This window comes from Panulirus ornatus, chromosome 39 (genome assembly GCF_036320965.1).
Source record: "Panulirus ornatus isolate Po-2019 chromosome 39, ASM3632096v1, whole genome shotgun sequence".
NCBI classification, from domain to species: Eukaryota; Metazoa; Arthropoda; class Malacostraca; order Decapoda; family Palinuridae; genus Panulirus; species Panulirus ornatus.
In genome coordinates this window covers 11,371,710-11,392,839 of record NC_092262.1, presented here as the reverse complement: position 1 = coordinate 11,392,839, position 21,130 = coordinate 11,371,710, and the positions used below count along the sequence as shown (strand labels likewise).

The 21,130-nt window shown below is 37.9% G+C and overlaps 1 protein-coding gene across 1 annotated transcript in view; it reads right to left on the bottom strand.

Annotated features, from left to right (window-relative positions):
- Window positions 1–1,609: 1,609 nt before the first annotated feature.
- The window catches only part of pcm (5'-3' exoribonuclease pacman), a 57,220-nt gene continuing 37,699 nt past the window's right edge, over window positions 1,610–21,130 (bottom strand). Inside the window, exons 16-19 of the mRNA XM_071685068.1 lie at window positions 20,583–20,703; window positions 18,469–18,680; window positions 14,208–14,399; window positions 1,610–8,779 (exon numbers count right to left, since the gene is read on the bottom strand). Coding sequence (XP_071541169.1) covers window positions 7,664–8,779; window positions 14,208–14,399; window positions 18,469–18,680; window positions 20,583–20,703 — 1,641 coding nt within the window. The 3' untranslated portion in view covers window positions 1,610–7,663. The remainder of the gene's footprint in view (window positions 8,780–14,207; window positions 14,400–18,468; window positions 18,681–20,582; window positions 20,704–21,130) is intronic.

Sequence of the window (21,130 nt, the reverse complement as noted above, 5' to 3'; positions counted from 1 at the left end):
CTGCTTAAGAGTGTAGTGGTGAAGGGAGCAAATGCAAGAATTTTGGAGAGAGAGAGGTAGGTCTGTAAGCACAAAAGGTTGATGGGGCTTGGGAAGCAAGTCAGTTCCTGATTTTTTTTTTAACCAACAAAGATGCTCAGGGCAATTATTTGTATTACTATCTAGTGGAATTTCAAGAGAGGGAGAAAAAAAAAAAATAGCGCCCATGAGCCTGTTCACAAGGATTAACATCTGCAATGATTCAATTACAAAAATTATGAAACGTTAACTGCATAAGGTTTTGACACCTAAAGATCTTCAGTTTCTTTTTCAACTCTAAGATATTAGTAAATCCTCACTAGGATCACTTTTAAAGAAATTTTTGAGTCAAAGCAACCAACATGCCTCAGTTTATTCTTTCATTTCAAGCAGCATTCCACAATTTTTTTTTTTCATCAGCCCGGTACATTTGGGACCCCGTAATGTTAACCATGTCAGTCACATATAACCTTGAATCTTTACATATAACCTCTTCCCTCATTTGCTTTCCTACTTCTGCAAGACAGCGTTAAGAGTCAGGAAACAAAAAACTGTCATCTCTGCACACATCCAGTATGTAGATGTCATGTATGATGTGTCTACCATCATCTGCTAATACCTCGTTTTCATCTTACAATGAATGAAAAACACACACTAATAGGTATAAGAGGTATCAACAGTGACACCTTCTCTTTAATGAAAATATATTGAATGTAAAGTACCAAAAGAAAATGAAAGGAAAAACTTGATGAGAAAATGACTGCTATGGATTTTACCTCTAATCACGCTGCAAATGATACAGTAAAAGCACTTCATGTTTGAGAGAAGAAACAGAATATCTATATATGTGGATAAGGAAATTTTTTTGAGACTTAACAAGAGTTTAGTTTGTTTCCTCAGGTAATATACAATGCAAACCTGATCTAACACCAAGGGAAACACTTGATAACCTACAGTGAGTACTATACAAAGATGGGGCTTAAAGTTAGTCCCTGAGCTGAAGGATCTATGATACCAAGGAATATCAAACTAGCTTGGTTTAATAACAATAAAACAAACAAGGGTTGGGGAGCCTTGGGCAAAGCTTTAAATTAACAACTGGTTTTGACAATGCAAATTCCTCTTTGCAACAGAAGACAAGCATAAACAAATGAAAAGAAACTTGTTAAACTCAACAAATCAAGGAACAGAAAGAAGAAAAGGAACTTCTCTAAAGTCAAGAGTTCTAAATCCTTGGAATACACTGCCTGAGTGGTTTGCAAAAGTTCCAGCATAAATGTCTTCACGAGAACACTTATGAGAGACACATGTAAAAGAAAGCCACTCATAGAGGTAAGTTGACTTTATCAACCAGTAATTACTGTTCCTTTCCATATCTAACAAACAGAATTTTACTACTTGGCCACAGACGAGGTCCAATTACCTGCTTGTACAGTAGTGAAAACAAGAATAAGAAAATCCTTTCATCTTTAATGCTCCTTTCAACTCTTCTTGGGATGACAATCTTCCAAAAGAGATAAATTTGCTTGGTCTACAGTTTCTGACTTAACAGCCTTACACATGAATAAAAAAAAATAAAAAACTCCAGCTCCTGTTCTACCATTTGATTATAAACACAGTACAGGAAGAAAAATTATCCCTTTATTTTCTTTCTTTTCTTTAGTGAAGTCCTTGATGAAGGAAATTTGACTAGCGAAGAAATCTGGTTACATGTTCACATTCACTGCTGACAAAGTTATTAAACAACACATCTCTTTTTAGCCATTTGCATGGACTATCTGCTTGTTTTACACGTATATTTTGTTCTCTTGAAAATATTCCCACACTTCTGGGATAAGGAATATTTCTCATTTGCCACAGTCTGGTAAATCAACTCTTCCATGTCCCTAAGTTTTGCTACACTCTTCAGGGATTCATATCGTTTCAAATCTTTCTTGAAAAGTTGTAGTATAAGCATCAAACTAAGATAATCAAACCAAAAACATTTAGTATGGTAGCAATAAGTACAAAAATGACATGAACAAGTATCAAGTTGATCAAAATATATTCTCAGGAATTAGACATTTATACCCTCACACTAACAGGTGGGTTAATCAAATGAAACACTGTCCTCACCACTTATGTTAAACAGCATATCAAAATATATCTGGAGGATTATCAAAAAAGCTCATTTGGAAGTTCCCAAGATGCCCCATACACTAGTACTTGGAATTGTCATCATTAATAATAAAAGAAGTTTATAAATAGATATATTTCTGAAATTCATTATAAATATATAAATTTCATAAATACAGTAAGTATTTTTGGGAAAAATCTACCAGCTATAAGTGGTGAATTAATCAAAATCACAAGTAACAAGTTTTTGGTTTACAACACTGTAAACATCTTCACTGAAAATCAAGATAATGTGAACATCTTACACCATGTAATATATTTGCATCTATAGTACAATACAAAACTGACACAAACAGGGCCATAAAGAATACCAGATGTGTATCATACATAACGGAGTTCCTGAAAGTACCCCAATTAAGAAAAACAAAAATGGTTGGTACTTAACAGGAAGTGATTGTATTGCATACAAGTGAAAAAAAAATTGTCACATGCTACTAAAAGGGAAGCTCAAAGTTTATCTAAAATATCTAAAAAAAAATCAAGCAGTGCTAAAGCAAATATGAACACAAGGCTTTATGAAGCTTTCAAAGTGGAAAACAATCATTTAAGGAAATACTGTAGCTATGAGGGATTTTAACTGTGCAGTGTAAAAGCTATAACAAATTAGCTTTGTCCACTCTACTACTACAGCATATTTATATACAGGTATCCCCACTTAATGGAAATATTCCTTAAAAGTTGGCCAATACCAGAAAATTTTGAGAGAAACTTGTTTTCCAGGACTCATATTACATAAAAATTTCAGCCTCAACACATAATAGACTATCTTAAGAATGCAGAAAGCATTTTTCTTTTTAAACATATACATATTTTTTTCATGCTTGTTTCCCATTTCCTGCATTATCAAGGCAACACAAGGGACAGTGAACACAGGCCGCATTCATTCACACTCATTCTCTAGATGTCATGTGCAATGCAACGAAACCACAGCCCTTAAGCATAACCAGTCCCCACAGACCTTTGCATGATTTCCTCAGGCCACTTCAAATGTAAATGTTATCATAAATATCAACAGAAATACAAGACAAGGCAGTAGAATCATCTGCCCACACTCATGGGTAATTTTCTTTCATATACACTGTGGTCAGAGCAAAATGTGGTTTACACATAGAGCATGTGTGGAGGATGAATGCGACATTTTGAGGCTGTATATACCTGAACCACCCCATTAAACTGGGAATGTAGTACATTACAGTTATGCTAATGGTGTGTTTAAGAGATAATGGTCATTGTTATCTTCATCAATTACATTTCCCCTTTGTTAGCAATAAACATGGTTTGACATTTTTACATGTCTTATATATACATATATACATAAAACTGCTTCTCCCAACTTAATGAGGTAGCTTCACGAACAAGCAAACAATAGTGTCATTTGTACTCACACAGAAATTTCAAAGGTTTCACGAATAAAAACTCCTTTATGGTGAGTTTCAGCCTTCTGTCAACAGAACAAATTCCATATGTCATTTTGTTATGATGAAATTCTTGTAAATGAAAAGCTGTTAAGCAAGCGATACCTGTATATCATTAATTCTTAAAAAAAAAAAAAACTGTTACGTTGTTGTGTTTCACTTCTCCAAAGGTATTCGTATTTTGGTATATGTTCCATTCAATGAAAGCTATTTTGATGTGATTTCATAGATAAACATGATCTGACTGACAATAATATAGCTTTCACATAATTACATATTACAAACACAGTAAGTCGGAAAGGAGCAAACCGTTTAACTTTCTTTCGATGGCGACTTCCTATTCGAAGTCCTCCAACCAGAAACAAAGATCGTTATAAGATAAATATGACTTAATCTCTGGTTTATTGGTTATATTACATCTATTATTTCTATTAATTATTTTTTTGCTACAAATATACAAATTTGGCACCTACAAAATGAGAACACAGAATAGCCAATTTCAAGGCTGGACCATTATTACCCAAGTCTATCACAGCTAACCACACCACATCTTTCTATAATCACAATCATGTGACTATTTCTATCATCAAAATCATGTGAATAAATGTTTCTATAATCACAGTCATATGACTATCTGACAATTTTCATGAAGGAAAAAGCAAGACTGGACATGTGACAAAATGGGGTCCTTGATGCTGTTCAGCTAAGAACAAACTTCTTCAATATATTTGGATGAAAAGAAAAAGAAAATGTACACGACAGAGATAACATCATGAACATGAAGGCTTTAAGGGGAAAAAAATAAAATTACATATTATGCAAACTATTAAAATAAAAATCACTTTATGATTATCAACCAATTGCATATCCTAAATCTTTCGTTAAAACTTCGTTAAAACTGCAGAAAAGGAGTGAATCACTTAACAATCCACCAAACTGAGACATTTTAAACAGCTGTTAAGTGTGATAATCTCATGCTAACAATCTGGAGATAACTGCAGATAATGCAACACAATAATAATGACATGAACTACCCCATATCTGTTCCAAGGCAAATTTGTCACTTCTGAAATGTTCAATCATTACAAGTTATTACAGCCTGAAAAGAAAAAAAAACACATTTACCTACAATCAATCAATTTTACTCAGAACAAGTATGGTTTAGCTATTCTATAAACTAAGCATGACAACAGCCAGCTCACATCATGCAATCAGTAAAATTTCAAATTTCTAATAAAGACTGCTTTACCCTCAAATTACAACATACAACTCTCTCTGAATTTCTACAAAATCTAATGAAGAAGTGAAACATGACTAGATACCATTAGACAATATTACTGCCTAGCATACAGTATCCTGTTAAAAAAAAATTCATTCCTCTATCATACGGGTATGAGAATGTTTTCTTTAATGTGGTACATACAAAAAATTAAATATATTAAAAAAGAAATATACTCTGGAGATGTCATTAAAAAGAACAAATGGTACTTCCAACTGTATTAAAAAAAATTGAAGGTAATACTGTTGCTGATAAGTAATGTGCATCTTCACAGGAGGTACCTTAACATGGAAAGTCAACAATCAACATTAGTTGATTATCATGTCACTATAACACATTCAGCACGTGAGGAGGAAAGATGTGGATGAGCAAACCGAGAGGCTGGATGTGCACTTGATCCACCACATGGAACTGGGAACAAGGTTAGTGGTGGAGAATAGATAGATTGGATGATAGAAAGACAGACAGTAGGTATCAACTATTCATGTGCTTCCTGATCAAAAGGATGAAAATGCTTCTTTTAAAATCTTCCTAATGCTTTTTTTTTCTAAAGGGAACTTAAGCCACAATCTAACCTCTCACGAATGAGGTATTACACAATAAAATGCAATGATATCCCATTTCTTTTCACTTCAGTGGCTTGCTCCCATCAATGACCTATACAACGAATAAAAACTATATTATTGGAACATGACATTTCAAAATACCATCTGTGATCAAACGTTGTGTAGGAGTTACTGCTGTGCCTAAAACAAGTGGATTCATGGTTAACAACTGATATTGGATAAAATTACTTGATACGGTAATCTGAGAATTAATTCATATCTCAATGAATCTCACACCTATTAACAAATGTTTCCTTCCCAATTCTTTGATCTTCAGTTTTACATAAAAAAAAGAAAAAAATTTCAGATATCCATATCAAAATGAAAAAAAATTTCAAAGATATACATATCAAAATGAAAAAAAAAGTATATTCTGTCCACTACTTTCACTGTATTAATGTGTACAAGTCTTGAAGACATCTCAGCACAAGGTGCTAAAAAGTGCAAAAAATTTAGGCCTGTGTGCCAAGTGAGTTGCCACTGCCTATGTTTTAGCATCATTCTATATTCATTGAAAAACTGAACACTTTACTTACCTTATTTTTGTATAATGAATATTTTGTTATAAGTTATGTAACTGATAATTATTTCTTAACAGCATATAATTATATAAGTTAGAAACATTACCAGCCACATCTGCCAGTCCTTGTGTTGTCAAGGTGAGGCAGGCAATGGCAACATGCCGTTTTGGTTAGACAGAGTTGTTTGTGCTGAGCCACATTTTCGGCTCTAAACCTTTGCATCCTCAGTTGGATTCCCAGCTCAGGAATGGCATGGAACTATAAGTTTTATGGAACACATTCGATGGTTTCATGTTGCATTCCACATTTTCTCTCTCATGTGAATCGAAGTGTTTTACAATCGATTTGTTGGTAGATATCATAAAGTTTATGCCAACCAAGAAAGGCCTGCCGCAGTGTCTCCTGCAAAATCTTACGTTTCTATGTGGAAGACTCTCTCTCTTTCCTCTTTGTTCTGTGCGTGTTCACATGCGTATGAGTCCCCATTGAAGCTGACAGTAAGATACAACTAAACCACAGGAATGGCAGCAAGGTGGATGGCTTGTACTGTCAAGCATACACCTAACCATGAAAATTTCTCTCTCAATAAATTTTCCTAGATATCAATTCCTCCTTTCTCTTAAGACACTTCTTAGTGAGCTCTGAGGCTAAACACCAAATATAGTGGAGATTGCTAATAAGTAAAGCAAGAGTTAATGCTCGTCCATATTCAAAAACAGAAAGATAGACACCATGCACTGTAATGTGCAGATTCTACATTATTATATTGTGAGTTCCGTGGCTCTGTCACCCTGAGCAATGCAACTCAAACCAAAGCTTTTCTATGATACTGTGAGTACCACATATTGTGGCATTTTCCTTTATATATAAATCCTTCATAGAGACATACTTATGAATGACTAAAATAATAATTCACACCTTCAAACAGTATTGATAATCCCAACATAATAAAGAACTACTAACTTTATTGGGAACCCTGTGCTTTATCCTCTCAAAAATTATAGAAAATGTTGTCACAATATAATTCAATGCATGTATCAAAATATCATTATCTAGTACCTTGTAAATCATGGAACTGATGAATTTGCAAGCATGGAAACAAATCTGGTTTCAACATCATCATCATCCATCTCTGACACTTGGTGAAGCAACAGATTTCTAAAGTATTATTCTGAATCTTGTGTCTCTCCTCTCTATCATTTTAACTTCTTTCTAATCTACAAGGGATGGATCAAGGGGTGGGTGCAACCACAACATCTATGCCAAAGTATAAATGCACATACAAATATATTTTTTTATCTTCACATCACATTCATACCCTCACCCCTGAAGCTACCTCCTATAATATATAGGAATATGAATGATACATTCTTTAAGGCCCTATTTCTACTTCAGTTAATTAACAAAAATTAAGCGTATGTGATGTGGAATCAGTATAAAAATCAAGAAATTGCTGGTTAATCTGTGTGATGAACTATGAAATGTGCTGATTTGGACATCAATTCAAAACAAATATAGAGTAACACTGAAGAAATAGCACAAAATCAATTGGCAGTTGTATGCGAAAAAACATGTCTATATCATCCGTTTGGTAAAAGCTGTAAAAAGTGATAGTAGTTGTGTTATACAGAACTACAACTGATTATCACACTATTCATTCTTCCCTAGTGGCAGATCAAACTTAACTGCTAACCTATTACGAGCTTGACGTTTTTGTTTGCCAGACACCCCATCTGGCTTATTATTCTGTTGAGGATGTTGTTGTTGATGATGTTGATATTGCGACTGCTGTGAAGGGTGCTGTTGCTGCTGCTGATTATAATTTGAGTTTGTACTTGAGTCCTGCTTCACATTAAGATTACTCAGATGATCAGATCTAGGTTTACGTGGCGTCTGATTACGGATTACTTGTGTTGGTACAAATGCAGATTTTGATGGAGAACCTGCTTTTTGATTATGTGGACCTGGTTGTGCCAGTTTATGTGACTGCTGAGAAGCACCCGGCACGGTCATAAAATCAGTCTGACCCAGTGCACCCTGGGGACGATGACTTCCCTGTACCTGATTTTGGCCAACAGCACCCTTGAAGATATCCTGCACTGATACTTCCATCCTGCTAGGGGCTGATGCTTTACCTGATGCAGACTTTGAAGGTAAACCTCCACCCATCACCTGATGTGAGGGAACAGCTGCATTATCATTAGAAATATTGAGCAGCTGTGAAAGCACCTGACTCTGCATGGGTAGTAGGTCGGTATGGTCCGGATCAATGCGTTGAACCTGTGACCAAATGTTCTGATAAAGCTGCAATCCTTGAGGCTGTTGAGAAGACATGGCCCTGCCTCGTCCATGTCCACCTGGCACACATCTGTGATCCTCCTGACCCCGGCCACTTCTTACCCCAGATTCAGAATCCATTGCAGGTCGAGAGGAAAAAATCACTAAGCCTGTCTCACTGTCCAAAACCTTCATGAAATACTTGGGGCTGATATGGCCTAGTCTGTCTCCTGAACAAAGTATCTGCCTATTCCCAACTTTGAAGAACTTCATTCCATCTGACATTGCTTTTCTCACATCAAGAAAAATATACAATTGGTAAGCCTTGGGTCCTGTCATATCCCGAGGAACAAAAGGATAACAAGGGATGAAATTATATCCAGATGTCTTCCAAAGTCCTTGATGCATGATCTTACTCCATGAAGCATAGTATGATCCATAAACTACAGACTCCACTTCATCTGCATACTGCATCAAAACCAACTTATCCTGTAAATGAAAAGTTACAGAACAGATGTTTTACACGTGCTATCTATAATCGGTCTATGAACCAACATTGTACTGTTTAGAAAAACTAACTTTTTCAATCTTTTATCGTTATATGACAATATCCTATAAATCACAATCATCATCCTGCAAAGGTACTTATTCTATGGATAAGAGGATAATAAACTTCATATTTCTTATATGCCTACTTCTCACTCAGTCTGAGGTATGCATTCTGAGAAAAAGGGGTTGGTGTGAGGGCAAAAGCTTAGGAATGGGTAGCACTACTACTGAAGCCGAAGTTGTGGCAATGAATGAGAGAGAGTCAGGAAGTGAGCTCCAGAATGATGTGGGTAAAGATGAAAATGGATTGCAAGAAATGGGTAATTATTACTGCTTATGCACCTGGCCAAGAAATAAAAATATAATAAGAAACAAGTGTTTTGGGAGAAGCTAGTTTTGGTGCAATAGACCAGGTACTGATGATGGGTAACTAAAACACGAGTGAGTAATGTGGCAATTAAGGATATAACTGGGATACTGGGTATTCAGTAAAGTTAGCAGCACTAGTGAACAGCTTGTGGAACTGTGTGCTGAAAAAGGACTGATGACTAGGAATACGTGGTTTAAAAAGAAGGAAATAAGCAAGTTTCCCTGGGTGAGTTAGAGAGATGGTAAGAGGGCATTACTGGATTATGTACTACTTGATAGGCATGCAGAAGAGAAAATCTTGAATGTGAATGTACTGAGAAGGGCAGCTGGTGACACATCTGATCATTAAATGGTGGAAACAAAAGTGAAGATTTATTGAGGTTTTCAGAAAAGAAAAAAAATGATATGAGGCGGTGGTGAAAGTAAGCAAGCTTGGAAAAAGAGGTGTGTGTGAAGAGAAACCGGCTGGGAGTAAATGAAGAAAGGGGAGTTGGTGAAGAATGGGTGATATTTACCGTAGTAGTTTAGGAATGTGTGAGAGAAAAGTGTGACATGTGGGAGGTGGGATGACACATAAAATTTCCTAGTGAAAGAGAAAAGAGACGTGTAAGGGTGGTAAGTACAGGAAAGGGGTGCAAATGATTGGGAGTTGGGATGTGTGTAGGAGAAAGTAGCAGGTCAAGAGGAATGAGGTGTTTTGGAAATGTGTAAATAGTGTGAGTTAAAAGGGAAGAAATGGGGAAGCATTCATAGTTAGTGATGTGGTGAGGAGTATTTCAAAGGATTGTTGAATGTGTTTGATGACAGGGTGGCAGATAGTAGCTGTTAGGGTCAGGGAGGAATGCGAATTGAGAGAGACGGAAAATGGTTGGGTGAAGAAAGGAGGTGAAAGCCTTGCATAAGAAAGAAAGTTACATGGAGGCTGGAGTAGATAGTACTACAGTTGAATATCTTAAGAAATGGGGTGACTGTGTTGGTGATTGGGCAGCTAGGTTTTTCAATGTATGTATGGATCATGGTGAGGTGCATGTATAATGCCACTGTATATTAGCAAAGTTGTTTGCTGATGACACAGCACTGGTGGCAGATTTGAGTGAGAAACTGCAGAAGTTAGTGTGTAAGTTTGGGTGAGTGTGTGAAAGGAGGATGTTAAGAGTAAATGAGAATAAAAGCAAGGTTAATTATTAGGCTTAGCAAGGCAAAGAGAAAAGTTAGTTGGGGTGTGTTCGAATGGAGATAATCTGGAGCAAGTAAACTGTTTTAGATTTCTAGGAATTGACACAGCAGCGAATGGAACCATGGAAGTCAACGTGAGTCATATGGTGGTGTTACGAACCTGTGTGTTTGTTGTGTCTATGTTGTAGAAAGCTGTTTGCTATAGGTAAGTCACGTGGTGACCTGGGAGTCTCAAGAGATTCCTCAGCCGCTCCCACGTCACCTGGGATTTCACATCCCCATGCCGAATGGTCATTAAGGCAATGCCTGACGTATCAGCACACTAATTATTCCTCAGGTTGCATTGTCAAGTGACCCAGGGTCATGCCTGGGAAAGGTAGCCCCTTCATCTTTGTTGTGTTCTCAGAGATGCAGGGCTGGGCCTTCAGCAGTATGAGGGCTGAACCTTAGGCCTGCAGCTAATTACAGTTGGGATGAGGGCATGAAAATCAGTCTTTTGACCAATCAAGAGTAATTGTATGTGGTCATTCCTCCCTATCCTAGTCGATATGAGCAGGTCAGGGCAGGGCTGGCCGCTCCTGGCTGGGTGCACTTCCAATAAAAGCCCCTGACGACTGCTTAGCCGTGATTCCTTCAGCCATCACGTGCCTGGTAGGTAAAGTAGGTTTCCCTTGTCTCAAACCACTGCTGCCCTCTGTGACCATTAATGAGGAATGTGTGGAAAGAGAGGTTGTTATCTGGGATGGCAAAAATTGATATGCGTAAAGGTAAAGTAGTTCCAATGATGTATAGATGAAAGGCATGAGCAACAGATAATGATTTGTTGAGGAAGTTGGATGTTCTGGTAATGAAATATCTGACAACAGTATGCAGTGAGGTGGTTTGATCATGAGTAATGAAAGGAGAAGAAAGGGGTGTGGTAATAAAAGAATGTAGTTGAGAGCTGAAGTGGATGTTCTGAAATGGTTTGGACATGAAGAGAGTGGGTGAGAAGTTGACAAGAGGATATATGTCAGAAGTGTAGGACAAGGAGAAGGGGAAGACCAAATTGGAGATGGAATGATGGAGTGAAAAACACTGTTAGTGATCAGGGCCTAAACATGCAGGAGGGTGAAAGATGCGTTTAGGATAGAGCAAATTCAAGCAAGGTGGTATACAAGGATGACGTGCTGTCACTGGACTGAACCAAGGCACATAAAGCAGATGCGGAGAAGCATGGAAAGGTCTGTGGAGCCTGGTTGTGGATAGGGGGCTGTGGTTTCAGAGCACTGAATGATAGCTAAAGAATGGATAAGAGTGAATGAGGCTTTTCTTCATCTGTTCCTGGCAGAACCTCGTTAAAATGGAAAACAGTGAACAAGTATGAAGAATCAAGAAAAGACCAACCATATTCTTTTCTAACAAACATATATCAATCCAATTTGTCTTCTCAGAACTTATATCACTGTATATCTATGGAGACACCTATATAGGAAGTACTTGCAACATCTAATACTCAGCAGTGCATACATTTCACTTACCCTTAAACTATGAAATTTAAACCTAAAATCCCAAACCTACCCATTACTCTTGAGCAGCTGATTTTGCTGACCTCAGTTAAGAATTGGGTTTCAGCTTTTTCAAATTGCAACTGGCAGAATTTAGAGATCGACTACCTAGTAATAGCACGAATACTTTATCAGTGCAGTTTGGTTTTTACAAGATGTGGGTCCAAAACTAATCAGACGGACCATCTATGTCATGCATCTCTAGAGTTATGTATAAAGGAAATAGATTAATAGATTTATCTATCTACATCTCTGATGCCCATTCCCTCTGGGAACTTCCATCAAGCGGATGGCCATGGCAAGAGTCTCCAATTACTAAATGTCCTTGCATGTCTCACTTTCACATACACTCTTTTAAGCATTCTTCCAACCATTTCTCTCCCTTCAGTATTCCTCCATTCTACTTCCCCATGTCACAGGTGGTCTTCCTCTCACACCTACCCCTTTAATTGTACTAACATACACTCTCCTTGTACTCTCCCAGTCTTGCATTCTTTCCCCATGCCCACACCACCTCAAAGTATTACATTTCATCCACTCTACCACTCCACAATTCATTCTCTTTGCATTCCCTGCCATATAACATCTCTCATACGCCTTCTCATTTCTCTCTTCATTCCATCTAGTCATACCACATACTCCTCTTAAATAGCTCATTTCCACAACCAGAATTCTTGACCTCTGCGAGTCATCCCATGTCCTTGTTTCAGCTGCATGGGTCAATGTTGGGAGAAGTATGGTGTCCCTTATTCCTTTCGTCACTTCCATACTTACACCTCTACCCTTCATTATTCTATTAAGGAATCCAAAGACTCTTCCACCCTACACTGCTCTCTCCCCTCTCTCTCCTTCCATATTACCAAATTTACCTAAAAGAGCTCCTAAGTGCTCAATTTCTCTTAAACTCTTCCAGTTTTTCTTTTTCCATACTCAAAATGCAGTATAGTTCATTTTCTTCTTTCACTCCACATGGTTTTGCAAAATCTATACTTTCACTCTGTTTCCTTTCAAACAAAATTATGTTACTTTTACTTGCATTTACCTTCAATCACCTGCACTTACATGTATCATAAAACACACTAACACCCTTCTGCAACTCCTCTTCACTATCAGCAAACAACACAGTATCATCCACAAACAGGATTGCCACTAGCCACCATATCTCACCAACACACTCCATCTCTGCACCATCTTTCCCAAGTTTTGCTTTCATCTGTCTTATCACTCCATCCATATATACCCAAAAGCCACAGTGACATCACACAGCCCTGGCTCTATTCCACATGTGCAACCGAACTTTTGCTCAACTCTACATCTACTCGTACACATGCATATGCTCCTCTATAGAAGGCTTCTGAGCCTTTTGTGCCCACCTTTGACAGGCCACTGGCAGAGGGCAACTCCAGCAGAGCATTTCTCATGGGCAATGAGACTCCTAAATTGTCCAAAAAAACTAAAAACCCCAGTGCAACTCAGGTGTTTGTCTGTGTTGAAAAGGAAAACTACATGCTACTACTACTACTACTACAGTCCTGATGGAGTTTGCCTATGCCTCCCACTTCTGTTCCACCCCTAAGAGAGTAATAATGAGGTTAATACAAAAAGGCAAGGCGAGACCTGAAGACTAGAAAACTAGAGTATCCCTTTGTGGTACCAAAATTTGAAACTTTTCCCAATTTTGAGCCTCCCACAGTAGCAGCAAATCCTATCCTCACTGGTTACGATCCTGCCACAACACAAAGAAATAAACAAACATGACTTGTTTCAGAATTCAATAGCAATCTTCTTTAATTTCATGAAATTCTGCCACATGTAATGAGTCAATTCAGCTTGTCTGTACCGTGTATCAGCTCAAACACAGTGAGTGTATGGATAACAAATGGGTTTTTCAATGACAACATTCCCATGAGCATGTCATTCTATTTCCCCTCTGAAAATGACATAAGAATGACCAAAATAAAAATTCTAATAAAGTTGAATGAAATAAACATCATCTAGGAACAAATAATAATGAGTAAAGTTAACAGCACATGTAAGGAAAGTGTAAGGATGAACAATCTGGTTCCAACATCAACTTTGGCAGGAAGATTATTACAATAAGTACTTAAAAAATATTAATAACAATGACTGCTACAGATACAGATGGATGTTTGTACAGTACAGTATATGAAACAAGGACAAATCCATGTGCCTCATCCCAAACTTTATATTACTGAAGGCATAAAACATGGGAACCCAAGTATATCCCTGTTACACAAAATACATATATACAGTACCTGATGGTTCCTTGGAGACTGTTTCTTCATGGCTATGTCCCCATTTGAAACACCAGAGTGATTGTGGTTGTGAGTGCTCTTGTAGAGACCAGATGGGCTGGGCAACTGGTTTGGGTCTGGAGGCTGCACACTGCTTGGATCATTCAACTTTGAAGCTTTTTGCAACTGAGAGGAGTGGGAGCTGGCATGCACCTAAAAAAAGAAAAAGTAACAAAAATGCTAAATCCCATATTCCTGACCACAATAACTATCACCAATGGCAAAATAATGGAAAATCTAAGCATGTAATGAAAATAAAGTATCACATCATTTCCAGCAAGTGACTTAGGCAATATTTGTGTCAAAAGCGGAGGGAACAAGGACAAGGAAGAGACCAAGGATTCGATGGTAGGATGGGCTGAAAGACAATTAGAGTAACTGGGGTTTGAACTTGCGGTTGGACGTGTGATGTGCATGGGAGAGAGAGAACTGCACTGAACCACTCACCCTCCTATCTATCTACCCATACACATGCCTTACCCTCTTGATAAAAACACACTCCTATCTATCTACCCATACACATGCCTTATCCTCTTGATAAAAACACCTCACCGCTTCTCAAAGCATTTTTTTCGTCATACTTGATCGCCATTTCCTGCATTAGTGAAGTAGAGTCAAGAACAGACGGACACGTCGCATCCACTCACATCCATTCTCTAGCAGTCATGTGTAATACACAAAAACCACAGCTCCCTATCCACAACCAACCACACAGACCTTTCCATGGTTTACCCAAGACACTTCACATGCCCTGGTTCAATCCACTGATAGCATGTCAACCCCAGTATACCACATAGTTCCAATTCACTCTATTCCTTGCATGCCTTTCACACTCCTGTATGTTCAGACCCTGATCGCTCAAAATCTTTTCCACTCCATCCTTCCACTTCCAATTTGGTCTCCCACTTCTCCTTGTTCCCTCTACCTCTGACAAATATATCCTCTTTGTCAATCTTTCCTCACTCATTCTCTTCATTTGTCCAAACCATTTCAACATACCCTCTTCTGCTCTCTCAACCACACTCTTTTTATTACCACACATCTCTCTTGCCAACTCACACCACATACTGTCCTCAAACATTTCATTTCCAACACATCCACCCTCCTCTGAACCCTATCTATAGCCCATGCCTTGCAACCATATAACATTGTTGGAATCACTATTCCTTCAAACATACCCATTTTTGCTCTCCAAGCAAAAATATCTATGTAGACATGTATATATACATGTATGTGACTGGATGTCTCTTCCATCATCTATTTTCTGGCACTATATCGCTAACTCGGGAAACGGCAATCAAGTATAATACAAAAAATTAAGCAAAGTTAAGCACACAGTGATGAAATCATATACCAGTTGTGTATCTTATCATGTCAAATGAAAAGGAGCAAACTAGAGTAATGTGTTATAAAGTGGGAAAAGTACAATCAATGTGCTGAACCAGGGAATAGACAGTAGTCAAGTAAACCACAGAAACATCTGTGGGTTTGGTGGTGGACCAGGGGTTCTCGTTTTGGTATAATATACAAAACAGCTAGTGTGTGGAGGTGAGTGAATGGGGCTGTTCTTTGTCTATTCCTGGTATAACCTCACTCACAGGAAACAAAGAACAAGAATGACACAAACATCAATATTATTACTACTATCATCATCCTTAAACAACCCCAGGAACTGTTAACCAAGGGCTCTAGAGGCTTCAAGGCTGCACTACATTCAATAGCAGAGACAGGATAGGCTCCTTCGACCCATTAAAGGCAGGCAACGTTTTTTCATACATCGGTATAAGGCAGCATATTTCAGGAATAATAATCTATCAAGGAAAAACCCAATACATATATAAATAAAGATGGATGAAAAATGAAGGGAAAAGGTGTTATTTACATGATACTGGATCACAGCTTGCTGTGGGAGGAGGGGAGGAGTGCTAGGCATCTTTCATTGTCTCAGCTAATACTGACATTGACCCTAGCTGGGAAAGCACGGGAGGCTGTTTACAGGCGCACCCAAACAGAGGGCATGATAGTACGTCAGAGATGCCACATCATCTAATCTCACCATACAATTGCAACGCAAAAGGGCCTACCATTACGTAACATTGCCCGCCTACTACTGTACAAACATTAGATAATGATTAATACTAGTGCTGACCGTGGATGGGCAAGTGAGGGTAGCTGTTTACAGGAATGGGAAAACAGAGGTCATGATAGTATATGACTGATGCCAAGTCGCCAAAATTCAAAAAAACAATTATGACACAATAGCCAAATGTTGTGTAATGTTGCTTAACTTCAACTGTACAAACATTAGGTAATGGCACCTACTTTTAATGGGGGGTAAAAGAGCAAAATTCTTTGACAAGATGGTTCACTCTTTTGTTAACTAATAATAAAACATCTTCACCAAAGGTGACCCTTCACACTCACAGTGTAAACTTAACAACACAGAGACTGGCAATAACCATCATATACACATACATTCACATATACAAAAATGTTTATAGTGGAAGATTCTATTGCTCTACATTCTAATCATAAGGGATGCAGAGCTTTTAGAAACCAATGAGATGTCTAAAAAAGATATTAACAGAATACTAAAGGGTACTGACTCACACACAGTTCATGGTCCAGATGAAATTTGGACTATATGTGCTGAAGATGAGTGCAAATAAACTAAACAGACCTTTTGAAGTACTGTTAAAGATTAGTGGGAAAAAGACAAAAGTGCCAAGGGATTAGAATATGGCAAACTTCATACTTATCAATAAAAAAGGCGACTGGAAAGAGGCACAGAACGAAAGACCAACATCCATGACAAGTGTGATCTGCAAAGTTCTGGGAAAGAAAATCAGAAAGCACCTAGGTGACTTTCTACTCAACAGAAATTATTGAAGAGGAAACACAATCTTAGGAAAAGTGTAATGAATGTCTTGGATTTCCATGGGAAAATGAGGTCTGTCTTACACAAAAGGGCAAGCTGGGTGGACTGATTTCATCTGAATTACCAGAAAGCATTTGGCACTGAACTGAATGGGAGGCTAATTAACAAGCTGCTTCACCAGACAGAGCAAGGGGTTGACTTCCATGGTGGAGATAAAACTTCAGTGGAGGAAACAAAGGCTATATGCCAATGGATTATTCTCCAAATGGATGGTCACCAGTGGAATGCCCCAGGGTTCTGTTCTGGGAACTATACTGTTCTTGATCTTTTCTTATATATCTGATCACTGTGTCCCATGTTAGCTAGATAGTGCCAGGAACAAATGAAGAAAGGCCACATCTACTCACATCCATTTTCTTGCTGTCGTGTGTAATGCAATGATCTTGAGCTATGTAAATGATTTACCTGAATATGTTTGCAAATGATGCCAAGGTCATGACAGAAGGGAAAAGAAAGTAGGACTGCATTAAATCACAAGAGGACCTATACACATTCCAAACTCAGTCAGATACACAGTTGATTAAATTCAACCCAAGCAAATAATAAGAATGGAACAGAGTGAAAGATGCCTCAATATGGCTATTAACTAGCAGAAAATAAACTTCAAAATTCTGTATGCTAGTGGGACTTGGGAGCTAACATCATCTCTCTCCTGTTGACAATAGGAGAATAGTAAAGAACACAACCTGTCTGCGAACTAACATCAGAATACCTTTCAAGTGTGAGGATAAGAAAATATCTAGTGTGCTCTTCATATGGTACACAAGATCAAAACTAAAATATGCTTCTCAAGTTAGATTACCACACATCCAGAAGCATAAAGATGTAAAGAAGGTCAGGAGGAGGACAAAATAGAAGGTACTAGAATTAAGAAAGTTGAGTTACAGGGAAATGATAAATGCCTTAAATTTTGTCCATTTTGGAAGACTGAAGGATGAGAGGTAACCTGACCATAATTTCCAAGTTTTCAAATAAGACTGCTGTCTGTAATGAGTGCCACATCATTTGTTTAATGGAATTCATTTATATAATTTCCTCCTCTCGTTCAATTATAGTTTTCTTCACCCTTTTCAATTACTCTCTTTCATCTCCTGATCCATAATCTATACCTTTCAGGGAGTAGATAAATTTTTCTGGCAAAAAGGTTAAATAACTGTTAATGAGATATGCAATGAAAGGGTAATGGTAAGCTCCAGTTTCAGCTGAACACCATTCTACATTTACTTTTCCAAAGATACTTATGATTAAGGGAAAAATATAAGTAAAAAATGGATTCATCCTAACCTGCTGAGTAGAACCAGGGCCAGAGCCAACTCTGTGATTGTTGTTTACAGATGGCGATCGGTCACCATGGCTGATATTTATCATGGTTGCCCAGTGTAAGCGATAACAACGTTGTGCTGAGGATGGGCCCCGGAGTGTCAGCCCTCCAGGAAAAGCTTCATCAAAAAGAATATCATAATAGACATCGGCCTCCTTTTTGGCCGGTTGGATTCCTATGAGAAAAAGAAAAAAATTCTGAATAATAATGAGGAGCTATTCTTATTTATCATACCTGATCGCCACTTCCTGCATTAGTGAGGTAGCGCCAGGAAACAGACAAAGATTGGCCCATCCATTCAAATACACATATATACACACACATACACAGACATATACATATACACATGTACATATTCATACTTGCTTACCCTCATCCATTCCTGGTGCTACCCCAGCCCACAGGAAACAGCATCGCTACCCCCTGCTTCAGTGAGGTACCGCCAGGAAAATGGACAAAAAGGCGCCATTCGTTCACACTCAGTATCTAGGTGTCATAAATTATTCTTCAAGTAAATGTAATGTACATATAAACTTTGCCAAAAATTTCTAAAAGAAATATAATAATAATAAATACTGATGGGAAAAGAAGAAAGCAGTGACAAAGTCCACACTTTCATTCTCCATTGTTTTAGGTCTCAATGAGGGATATGCTGCTTGAAATAAAACTGTCCTTTGAAGTTCATCACATCACTGAATGTATCTATCACTATATCTAGTATTGGCCTACTTTTGTTCAAATGATTTTTTTTTTTTACATTTTCAGTCACTAAAATAAAAAAAATAATTATCTGAAACTGATTCTGTCAAAGCATTTCAGAGCCACTTGTATAGAAAAGCCTCATGAAATCCTCAAACACTCTAGTGTCAGTTTGTGTAACACATCCATCACAATTTCTATGAGAGAGAAAAAGAGGAGGAGGGGAAATATATGGCTAAGGTTTATTGTGAGTACACGTACATGATGATCTTAGGGTGAAATCATCATACATCTTGTTTTTGAGACTAGCGTTTCTAAAATGTGAGCACCAGTAACTGTCTAAGTATGCCTCAGGCTATTTTGAGGGACAGATGTTCTTTCTTTGCTAATGAAAGAGAAAAGACAGGTGTATGGGAACTATCTGCAAGTAAGGATTGCAACCGATCGGGACATATCCATGGGAAAGCACCAGGAGGTTAAGGGGAAGGTGCAGTAGCTGAAAAAAAAAAAAAAAAAAAAGGGGGAAAGAAAGTGTGTGTTGAGGTGTACAAGTATTAGTAAACTTCTACAAGAATGACAAAAAGTTTCAGATGGAGGTGCATAAAGCAAGACAAACAAGTGAACAAATAGGAACATTGGTGAAGGGGGTAAATGGGGAAAGGGTAACAGGTACAGATGACATGAAGAGGAGGTAAAGTGAATATCTAGAAGGACTGTTGAGTGTTTGATGAATGAGTGTCAGATGTGGGATGTAGCTATCTAAAGAATGAGTCATGGAAAGTGGTTTGATGAATGAGTGTCAGATGTAGGATGTAGCTATCTAAAGAATGAGTCATGGAAAGTGGTTTGATGAAAAGAGAAAAGGTGGTGAACGGATTGCATAAAAAGAATTGCAGCAAAGCAGCTTGAGTGGATGGGTTTGCGGTTACATTTTGAAAGAGTCTTGATGAAAAGAGAAGAGGTGGTGAAAGCCATGCACAAGGGGATGGAAATGTCAACAAAGTCTACATAACAAGTGAACTTTTAGCTTTTACTGCTTCACCCTACCAGGCCACTGGCAGAGGGCAACTCCAGCACAGAGTTTGCAGGGGCTCCTTCCTAATGTTCCTACTGAATACTTCTAACTAATGCTTGTGTGTAATGTTCCTGGTGACTACTACTTAATGCTCCTGCCTAATGTTCCTACTGACTACTACCTAACGCTCCAGCCTAAAGTTCCTACAGACTACTTCTACCAAATGCTCCTACCTAAACTAAAAAGGAAACAGTTGTAAACAGAACATGATGCATAAAATCGTACCACTGCTACATGGAATTGATTAACTAAAACATCAGATAATGCATGGTCTAATTCACCTCTGAATATACAGCTACTTACCTATAACAGTTCCCTTGGCACCAAGAGGGACGGAAAAACATTCACGAACATTGATCACTCTATCAAACATCTTGTAAGACACAGTGTGGTCTGGAGGAGTACTGCCCTGAAGTGGATTAGGCTGTGGAAATGAGAATTTTTAAAATCAAGCAATACTTAACAAGAACATCTATAAAATTTTCAGCTGTTCTTATTAACATGAAACAATTCCTTTTCACCAATTTCATCTAACTGCCTTAATGGTAACTTGCTTTTTCAATAATAATGGTCTCATGCAATTCTATGTTCAGTTTCTGTAGGTTCCATATCATGCTATCATGATAAGGATCCATGATACTTGCAAGGGACAGAACAAAATGGACTTATGTTTTTGTATAGGGGATGATGTGCAGTCAATGGGATACACCAGAGTATGTGAAACGGCCAGGGGAAACCACAGGCACATCCATGGGAATTGATTGTTGATAGGGAGCTCTAGGTTCTGTGCATCATACATAACAGCTAGGAGGATGGATGTGAAAAAAATGAGGCCATTTCTTTGTCTGTTC